The 10,857-nt window shown below is 44.9% G+C and overlaps 1 protein-coding gene across 1 annotated transcript; it reads left to right on the plus strand.

Annotated features, from left to right (window-relative positions):
* The first annotated feature begins 326 nt into the window (after positions 1-326).
* Positions 327-1,223, plus strand: LOC139317635 (vomeronasal type-2 receptor 26-like). Its single transcript, XM_070944719.1, has one exon. The coding sequence runs from the start codon at positions 327-329 to the stop codon at positions 1,221-1,223; it is 897 nt and encodes a 298-aa protein (XP_070800820.1).
* Positions 1,224-10,857: the final 9,634 nt, after the last annotated feature.

Here is a 10,857-nt window from a genome sequence, read left to right on the forward strand (position 1 = left end):
GATAGTTTATCACTCCCTTCTTAATCTGTTGATTCCCCAGTAACAGTATCACTCCAAGAACTTCTTTTGCTATCTGTATTAAAATATTATTCTTTATTTGTGAATAAGTACAACCTTTATCTTTGTGTAATGATCCCTGTGAGGCAGGACAAAGCAAGGCCAAGAAAGAAGGAGAGTCATTTTGCTGCTATAGTTGCCTTCTGTGTCCAGAAGGGAAAATATCAAAGGAGAAGGGTAGGAAAAATTCAAATGTAATGGGACTAAGCCACTGGGTGCAGCACTGTGTATAATCCACTATATCCTCTCTATTGTGTTGTTTTTCAGACATGGATAACTGCTCTCCATGTCCAGAAGATCAATATCCAAATCCTGACAAAAATATGTGCATTCCAAAGCGGATCACCTTTTTATCCTTTGAGGAACCCTTAGGGATCAGTCTGACTGTTCTTTCCCTTTGTTTTTCTTTAATGACAACTTTGGTCATCACAATCTTCATGAAACATAAAGATACTCCCATCGTCAAAGCCAACAACAGGAATATCACCTACCTTCTCCTAGTTTCCCTCCTCCTCTCTTTCCTTTGTGTGTTTCTGTTTATTGGAAGACCTGATAAGATTGTGTGTCTTCTTCGACAATCAGCTTTTGGCCTCATCTTTTCTGTAGCAATTTCTTGTGTCTTGGCCAAAACCTTTGTTGTGGTTCTAGCATTCATGGCCACCAAACCTGGTTCCAGATTGAAGAAATGGGTGGGTGGAAGAATAGTCAGTTTCATTCTTCTATCCTGCTCCTTTGTTCAAATAGGTTTTTGTGCTGTGTGGCTGATAACATCCCCACCATATCCAGATTTTGATGCACAGTCAATGTCTGAAGGAGTCATCCTGGAGTGCAATGAAGACTCGGTCATGTTCTACTGTGTTTTGGGCTTTATGGGTTTTCTTGCTCTGCTTAGCTTCTCTGCTGCTTTTCTAGCTAGGAATTTACCTGACAGTTTCAATGAAGCCAAATTCATCACCTTCAGCATGTTGGTCTTCTGCAGTGTTTGGCTGTGCTTTATTCCAACCTATCTAAGCACAAGGGGAAAATATATGCTGGCAGTCAAGATCTTTGCTATGATCTCTTCAAGTGCTGGATTATTGGTGTGCATCTTTTTCCCCAAGTGTTTTATCATTGTGATGAGACCTGAACTGAACAATAAACATCAGCTGATAAAAAGAAAGTTTTAGAAAAACCTCTTTATTTGCCTGATATCCATTATATGTACTGTAAATGTTGGAGGTGTTCCTCACTTGCACATTTAAGCCAGAGAACAATGTGCAGCAGATTGACTTTCCATGTTGCAATGAATGCCCTGCCCTTTGAAATTTGAATAGCTTTGATTTTTTTTTCCTTCTGAAAGGCAAATATAAATAGGCCCTTATAAAGTGTAAATAATAGTGACAGTTTGATTGTCATATTTCAGTATGGGACTACCCTGTTTCCCTAAAAATAAGACTTATCCTGAAAATAAACCCTAGCATGATTTTTATGTATGTACCTAATATAAGTCCTACCCCCAAAGTAAGCCCTACTTAAGAGCCTGCACAGCCAGCCTCCTGCCCCACTGTGAGCAAGCAGAAGAACTGGCCCTCCTGTACATGGGTAAAAAAACTGAGATAAGCCCTAGTGCCTATTTTGGGACCCACGGGAAACATGGTAGTGGATATAGAGAGAATATATGGAGGAGTTATTAGTTCTTTTTATTTACCAATGGGATTTGTTCCTTCTTAATTTATTGATTACTATTTTTCTGTGTGTAACAGTCTTTCACCAAATATATAGATTTCGTGTGAATTACAAATTTGTCCTTACTAGTCATCTCAAATCATGTGCACACTAGAATGTGTAAAAAGGAAGTGGAGATTAAATATAAAGGAGCCTTTCATTCAAATAGGGAGCGACTATAAATTGTTTCTGAAGCAATCAGACACTAGGAATTGTCTTTGTACATTATGTGCAATGGTCACAAAAAGTGGGATAAATTCAAAAGTTTTTTCCCAGCTGCCCCTATGTCTGTGATGGCAAACCTATGGCACGCGTGCTAGAGGTGGCACGCAGCACCCTCTCTGTGGGCATGTGAGCCGTTGCCCAAGTCCAGCTCTGCCACACATGTACATGTGCCTCCCACCGGCCAGCTGGTTTTGAGTCTTTGCTGCACATGTGCGGGGGGTGGGGCACCTGCGGGGGGCCACACATGCATGCAGGGGGCAGGATGCATGTGCAGGGGCCACACACACATTGCATTTTGGGGATTCGGGTGCATGTACGTGAGCTTTGGGCACTCAGTCCGGAAAAGGTTAGCCATCACTGCTTTATGTTTTCTCCTCAGTAGCAAAGAACAATGAAATCTCCAGCCAAAAAATAATACTCGCAAATCAAAATAAATTTAAAAGACCCAATACATGCTAACATCCAATTTGCATAATGGTCTCTTTCTAGGATTTCACTCTTATAAATCACTCTACAGAACAGTCTTTCCATGATCTGGAATGATCTGTTTGAATACATAGTGTATGATAGGACTTGAATGAGAGACACACAGTAACTCTACGTACCAGGTGATGAGAGCATTCTGGTTCCTCTAAATGTTGATGTTCATTCTATCAACTTTTTCACTGATAAAAATGAGATTTAAATACAGGTGAAACTTGAAAAATTAGAATATCGTGCAAAAGTTCATTTATTTCAGTAATACAACTTAAAAGGTGAAACTAATATGTGAGATTTTATTTTATTTTTATTTTTATTATTTTTATTTGATTTATATGCCGCCCTTCTCCAGAGACTCAGGGCGGCTTACAGTGCGTTAAGCAATAGCCTTCATACTTTTGTATATTTTATACAAAGTCAGCTTATTGCCCCCACAAACTGGGTCCTCAATTTACCTACCTTAGAAAGGATGGAACGCTGAGTCAACCTTGAGCCTGGCAAGATTCGAACTTACTTTAATTGCAGACAGCTGGTGTTAAATTACAGTGCCTTGTCTGCAGAGCTATCCAAGCTCTGATGTAATGAGATAGACTCATTACATGCAAAGCGAGATAGTTCAAGCCTTGATTTGTCATACTTTTGATGATTATGGCTTACAGCTCATGAAAACCCCAAATTCACAATCTCAGAAAATTAGAATATTACATGAAATCAATAAAACAAGGATTGTACATAGAACAATATTGGATCTCTGAAAAGTATAAGCATACATATGTACTCAGTACTTGGTTTGGGCCCCTTTTGCATCAATTACTGCCTCAATGCGGCGTGGCATGGATGCTATTAGCCTGTGGCACTGCTGAGCTGTTATGGAAGATCAGGATGCTTCAATAGCGGCCTTCAGCTCTTCTGCATTGTTCGGTCTCATGTCTCTCATCTTTCTCTTAGCAATGCCCCATAGATTCTCTATGGGGTTCAGATCAGGCGAGTTTGCTGGCCAATCAAGCACAGTAATCCCATGGTCATTGAACCAGGTTTTGGTACTTTTGGCAGTGTGGGCAGTTGCCAAATCCTGCTGGAAAATGAAGTCAGCATCCCCATAAAACTCCTCTGCAGAAGGAAGCATGAAGTGCTCCAAAATCTCCTGATAGACAGCTGCATTGACCCTGGACTTAATGAAGCACAGTGGACCAACACCAACAGATGACATGGCTCCCCAAATCAACACAGACTGTGGAAACTTCACACTGGACTTCAATAATCTTGCAGTGTGTGCCTCTCCATTCTTCCTCCAGACTCTGGGTCCTTGGTTTCCAAATGAGATGTAAAAGTTGCTCTCATCAGAAAAGAGGACTTTGGACCACTGAGCAACAGACCAGTTCTTTTTGTCTTTAGCCCAGGTAAGATGCTTCTGACGTTGTTTGTTGTTCAGGAGCAGCTTGACAAGAGGAATATGACATTTGAAGCCCATGTCCAGGATCCGTCTGTGTGTGGTGGCTCTTGATGCACTGACTGCAGCCTCAGTCCACTCCTTGTGAAAGTCTCCAACACTTTTGAATGGCCTTTTCCTGACAATCCTCTCCAGGCTGCTGTCATCCCTGCTGCTTGTGCACCTTTTTCTTCCACACTTTTCCCTTCCACATAACTTTCTATTAATGTGCTTTAATACAGCACTTTGGGAACATCCAACTTCTTTTGCAATTACCTTTTGAGGCTTTCCCTCCTTATGGAGGGTGTCAATGATGGTTTTCTGCACAACTGTCAGGTCAACAGTCTTTCCCATGATTGTGATTCCTACTGAATCAGACTGAGAGACCATTTAAAGGCTCAGGAACCCTTTGCAGGTGTTATGGCTTAATTAGCTGATTAGAGTGGGACACTTTGAGCCTAGAATATTGAACCTTTTCCCAATATTCTAATTTTCTGAGATTGTGAATTTGGGGTTTTCATCAGCTGTAAGCTATAATCATCAAAATTATGACAAATCAAGGCTTGAACTATCTCACTTTGCATGTAATGAGTCTATCTTATATATTAGTTTCACCTTTTAAGTTGCATTACTGAAATAAATGAACTTTTGCACGATATTCTAATTTTTCGAGTTTCACCTGTAGATTGAGGCTGCAGTGCCTGGCTCTAACCACCATTTCCTTTTGTAATTGTGCACTTAGGGAAAGCTGTGATAAGTTAAGAGTTCCAGAGCTGTTTGATGAACCTCAACCGTCTGGTAAACAAGAGAGTCCAAGTCTGGCTTCTGTTAAATGAAGAAGATCATATTGATTGTATAGAGCAGTGATGGCTAACCTTTTCTGGACCAAGTGCCCAAAGGGCACGTGCCTGAATCCCCCAAAATGCAATGCATGCCCAGGCCCCGTGCATGCACCCCCCCACATGTGTGCATGGCCCCCACATGCGCCCTGCCCCCTGCACATGCATGTGTACCCACTGCATGCACTCTGCCCCCCATGCATGTGTGCCCCCTGCATGTGCCCCACACATGCCCTGACACATGCAGACAACCATTTCTGGAAGATCCACAGCTATCAAACTGAGCAAATCTAGGGTTTTAAATATCTTGGTATTTATTTTCAGTCATCATCTTCTGTGAAACTCCATTCTTCAGATCTTTCCTTATGAGCCCAAACAGCCTCTGATAGAATCATAAGATATTTGATTCATAAGGGGAAGAACTACAGGTAGTCTTCAACTTATGACCACAATTAAGTCCAACATTTTTTGTTGCTAAATAAGTCCCAATTCTGTTAAGTGAGTTTTGCCCCATTTCATGACTTTTCTTGCCACAGTTATTAAGTGAATCACTGCAGTTGTTTGTTGGTAACAGGTTTAAGTGAATCTCACTTCCCCATTGATTTTTGCTTGTCAGACAGTCATAAAAAATGATCACATGACCCCCGGAAATTGCAACCATCATAAATATCAACCAGTTACTAAGTATCTTAGTAATTTTGATCATGTGACCAATAGTCATAAGTGTGAAAATCAGTCATAAGCCACTTTTTTCAATGACGTTGTAACTTCAAACTTTCATTAAATGAACTGTTGTAATTTGAGAACTACCTCTATTGTATGTTCCAGACACATTTAGAATGTTTAAAGTCAAAAGAGCTATAATTGCACTCAACAATGAACTAAAGGGCCACCATCAGTGAGCTGTTGGACAGCATTACTTGGACTGCTGTTTGGATGTTTGGATGGTTCAGGGGTGGGGAAGTTTTGGTGGGTGGGGTTGTGTTTGAGGATTGTCATGTGTGTTGGGCTTGGTCTCTGGGTGTTATGTGAATTTCGTTGTATGGGTATACTGTGTATATACATACAATGACAATAAACTTTATATTAAAAATGTTAAATGTTTTCTTCTGCACAGTGTTGCAGATACAAAGACAACTGTGCCTTAAAAGCTGTATATTTTAAATTCTAAGATACTGACTCTGAGTCCTAATTCTGTTGCCAACGTGCAATGTATGTTAATTATTGTTTGATTATGGCTCTGCCTATTGTGACCATGAGTATGAGTCATGCCTAAGGTACAAACCACCTCAGGGAGCTGGTCCAACCACTCTCTCATCCCTAAGAAGTAAATACTTTCCCAATCAATTTGGCAAGAAAACTGTAGGGACTCATCCAGGTAGGCTCCAGAAGTCATCACTGATTCAAAATGCATCAAAATAATTAGAATGGAATTGAATCAATAGTATCCATCTATAGCAAAGGGTCCTCAAACAACAGCCCGCTGAAGCAATTAATCCAGCCTGTGCGATATCACATCGCCCTGCCTACCCACCAGCCCCTGCCCAGCAGCCGAGCACAGGCCTTACCTTCATGAGCCTTGCAGGTTGGAACTACTATTGTTATGTCTGGATGGCAAGCACGAGCGGCCAATAAAGCAGCCAATTGGTCCGTGTGCCGGCAGGCAGCCGGCGGGAAATTGGTGGCTCCTGATTGGCCCAGCTTCTGACAACTGAGTATAAAAGAGCTGTCAGTGCCTCAAAAGCTGCTCGCTCTCCTTGGTAGTTAGCTAACCAGAGCGAGTCACTGTTAGCTGTTATTGTTAGCCAATAAACATGTTGTGAAGTGTTTATCCTGCCTCGCCTCCCTTCTTTAGCCTTTGTTCCGTGAATAGAACAACTGGCGACGAGGATGGGATTACTCTGAGGCGGCAGGTCGAGCGAAGCCACTACAAGAGCTGAAGTACTGAGCTGAGCCACAGCAACGAGACGTCGCAAATTCTAAGGTCTGACGCTGTTCTTCAGGAAGATGTCCACCCTATCTACATTCGCCCCTTTCAACCAGGCAGTGGAGACCTGGGATTCCTTCTTTGACCATTTTAACTGTTTCCTGGTCGCAAATGACTATAAAAGTCTGCCAGGGGATAGGAAGTTAGCTGTTTTCCTCAGTGTCTGTGGGCATGATATGTTCGAGACAGCTAGGGCACTATTAGCACCTCAGACAGTCCATAATGTGCCCTGGGAGACATTGCTAGCCATTTTAAAAGGCCACTATGCCCCTCTACCCTCAAGAGTTTCTAGACATTTTGCATTTCGGCACCGTTTTCAGGCAGAAGGGGAAACTATTAATCAATATGTGGCAGCCTTAAGGGCAGCCGCTTTGTATTGTGACTTTAGAGATTACTTAGAAGATATCCTTTTGGACCAGTTAATATGTGGGGTCAGGGATATCCGCTTACAGCGTCACTTATTAGCTAGAATGGATATTACATTGCAAACAGCTATAGATGAGGCTAGAGCCTCTGAATTATCAGTTAAATCAGCTACTGAGATAAGGCAGAACCTCAGCCCGCAAGTTGCCCAGAAAACTACCATGGTTCACCATGAGGAGGCTGAGGTCGAGTCTGACCAGTTGTCTGAGGGCGAGGAAGACATAAGTCGCCTCCAAACATCTCGAAAGAAAGGAGGGAATTCTGAAGTAAATAGGTTTCAAGCCCCTTGTGCAGGGTGCGGAGGGAATCATTCCCGTTCCACATGTAGGTTTAAGAATGCTGACTGCAGATGCTGTGGTAAAAAAAGCCACCTTGCCAGGGTTTGTAAGGCTAGCCAGCCAAATATGGCCAATAATAACAGCAATAAAAATAGTTTTTTGAGACCCAGCCGGAGTTAACATCCCCAAAATAAGCAGGATAGGCATGAGGAAGAATGTTTTACTATTTACAGGGGTGCCTGCCCCCCCGAGATGACCATAGGTCAGGCAAAGTCGGATTTGAGGAAAAAACTTTTCCTCACAGTTCGCATAGAAGGTAAACCATGTAAAATGAAATTGGACACTGGTTCTTCCGTGTCAATAATTTCTTGGAGCACTCTTAAATGACTGGTGCCCTCGATGGCCAAGAGGCGTTTAGCCTCTTGCACATTCTGACTTCGTGATTATCAAGGTAATCACATTCCAGTTTTTGGATCAGGGAGATTTAGGGTCGAATATAAGAATTTCAGTGGCCGCCTTAAATTAATTGTTGTTAATGGCACACTCCCCAGTTTACTGGGATTAGAATGGTTTGACGCTTTAGGATTGGCTATTACCGGTATTCACGCAACTTCACCTGATGTATTTTCCGACTTGTTCACGGAATTCTCAGATGTATTTAGTGAGGGTCTTGGCAAATATACAGGTACTCCCATCTCCTTTAATTTGGATCCCAAAATCTCCCCAATACGACTCAAGCCTCGTAGAGTGCCTTTGGCACTCCATGCTCAAGTCGATAAGGAGATTGATAGGCTATTAGCACATGGAATATTAGAACAGGTGGATCACGTTCGATGGGAGACGCCAATTGTCACCCCGATAAAATCTGATGGCTCTATCCGCATCTGTGCAGACTATAAGGCGACCATCAATAAGGCTTTGCAGGCTCACCCCTACCCTGTTCCGGTGGTGCATCACCTCCTCCATTTGTTGGGCCGTGGCTCAATTTTTGCTAAGTTGGATATGGCGCAAGCCTATCAACAATTGGAGGTGGACACCGCCACCGCAGATGCCCAGACAATTGTAACCCACAGGGGTGCATTTCGTTGTAGACGATTGCAATTTGGGGTCTGTGTCGCCCCAGGCATTTTTCAATGCCTCATGGAAAGGCTGCTGCACGGATTGCCTGGAGTAATTCCTTACTTCGATGACGTTTTCGTCTCTGCCATGACAGAAGCTGACCTGGCCAGCCGCCTTCGTGCCGTGTTATCTCGATTCCAGCAAGCAGGACTCAAACTCAAGCCCAACAAATGCAAATTGGGAGTACCTCAGGTAGAGTTCTTGGGCTACCTCGTTGATGCCGCCGGCCTGCACCCAACGCCTGCAAAGGTGAAAGCAATCCAAAATGCCCCACCGCCTACCAGCCGGTCCGAACTGCAAGCCTTCCTGGGGCTTTTGAACTTTTATAACATGTTCTTACACCACAAGGCGACGGTCGCCGAGCCGCTTCACCGCCTTCTTGATAAAGCTACACCTTGGACCTGGGGACACAAGGAGACCGATGCTTTCCGAGCCGTCAAACAACTGCTCACGTCAGACTCTGTTTTAGTACAGTATGACAGCGAACTCCCATTGACTCTGACGTGTGATGCGTCACCTTACAGGGTGGGGGCCATTTTGAGCCATTGGCTGCCTAATGGGACTGAGGCCCCCATCACATACTACTCCAGAACTCTCTCTGCCACTGAACGGAATTACGGACACATAGACAAGGAGGCGCTAACCATTGTGGCCGGCGTTAAACGATTTCATGATTATTTATATGGCCGTTTCTTTCACATTTTCACAGATCACAAACCGTTGTTGGGAATTCTGGCCGGCGATCGCCAGTCTCCACAGATCCTGTCCCCACGGATGACCAGGTGGGTTGTGTTCTTGGCGGCCTACAATTATCAACTGGCCCACTGCCCGGGTAAGGACTTGGGTAATGCTGACGCACTCAGCAGATGCCCCCTTCCTGTTCGTGTCAACGACCCCGCTCCAGCCTCATCAGTCCTACAGATTGATGACCAGCAGAGTCCAGTGTCTGCCGCTGACGTGGCTTGGTACACCGCCAAGGACAGAATTTTACGCCAAGTCCTGGACTGGGTGAGAAGGGGGTGGCCCCTTGGGCAAATCGGTTCTGAGTTCCTTCCTTACAAAATCCGGCAACTAGAACTTTCCACGTTGCGAGGCTGTCTATTGTGGGGCACCAGGGTGGTTGTTCCTGTAGAACTAAGATGGCAAGTCCTAGAAACTTTGCATAATGGCCATCCGGGCGTGGCCCGGATGAAGGCTTTAGGCCGCAGTTACCTACAGTGGCCCAAGTTAGATGAAGCTATCACGAACTGGGTCGCAGAGTGCCAGCAGTGCCAGCGCACAAGCTCAGCCCCTCCCAGGGCTCCAGTTAGGGAGTGGGAGTTGCCAAAGGCCCCCTGGTCCCGGGTTCACGTGGATTTTGCGGGCCCCTTCCACGGCCATACCTTTATGGTCATTGTAGACACCTATTCTAAGTGGGTGGAGTTGGTGGCCATGGCCTCAACCACAGCGGAGGCAGTAGTCCGGGCACTGAGAAAAGTATTCGCAACCCACGGCCTACCAGACTTGATTGTATCAGACAATGGGCCTCAACTGAAGTCTGCCATTTTCCAAACGTATGTAGCCAGACATGGGATTAGGCATGTCATGGTGGCCCCATTCCATCCGTCCGGAAATGGCCTTGTTGAAAGGGCCGTGCGATCGGCCAAGGAGGTTCTTGCCAAATTGGGACCTGGGGATTGGCAAACTAAATTGGCTACCTATTTGTTAACGCAGCATGTGACCCCATGCCCAACAACAAACCGCAGCCCAGCTGAGTTATTAATGGGCCGCCGGTTAAGAACAGACTTGGATCGTTTACATCCTGATTATTATTTTTTTTTAATTTGATTTATATGCCGCCCTTCTCCGGAATCCGAAAACCCCCGGATTCAAGTGGCGGGGCCCGTTCATTCCAAGAGGGAGAGTGGGTATATGCCCAAAACTATGGGGGGGATCCTCACTGGTTGCCCGGCCAGATAATTGAGGTTACAGGGCCCCGGTCATACAGAGTGCAGTTGGGGGATGGCCGTACCTGGCGGAGGCATGTAGACCAACTGCGCCGCCGCCATTGGTTTCCCCAAAAGACGATTACTAATGAATCCCTATCTGGGCCTGTCACATCTGGGTCTGCAGGAACCGCGACTGCAAAGTACAAGTCACGTCCGGAGTCTCAACCCGATGACGAGGGGACCGCGAACTCACCTGTGGTTCCTGTACCTTCCTTGCCAAATGAAGCGCTGTCCGAAGTCGATATCCAGTCTCCAGGAGTTCCAGTGGCGCCCAGTGTAGATCACCCTGTTCCAGCTGAATCTGGTGGACCGCGCAGATCAGGGAGGA

The sequence above is a fragment of the Pituophis catenifer genome, unplaced genomic scaffold, assembly GCF_029215685.1.
Source record: "Pituophis catenifer annectens isolate HBS135680 unplaced genomic scaffold, rPitCat1.0.hap2 SCAF_5, whole genome shotgun sequence".
Taxonomy (NCBI): domain Eukaryota; kingdom Metazoa; phylum Chordata; class Lepidosauria; order Squamata; family Colubridae; genus Pituophis; species Pituophis catenifer.

Coding starts and splice junctions, on each gene's coding strand:
- LOC139317635 (XM_070944719.1), top strand. CDS start 327: ATGGATAACTGCTCTCCATGTCCAGAAGATCAATATCCAAATCCTGAC.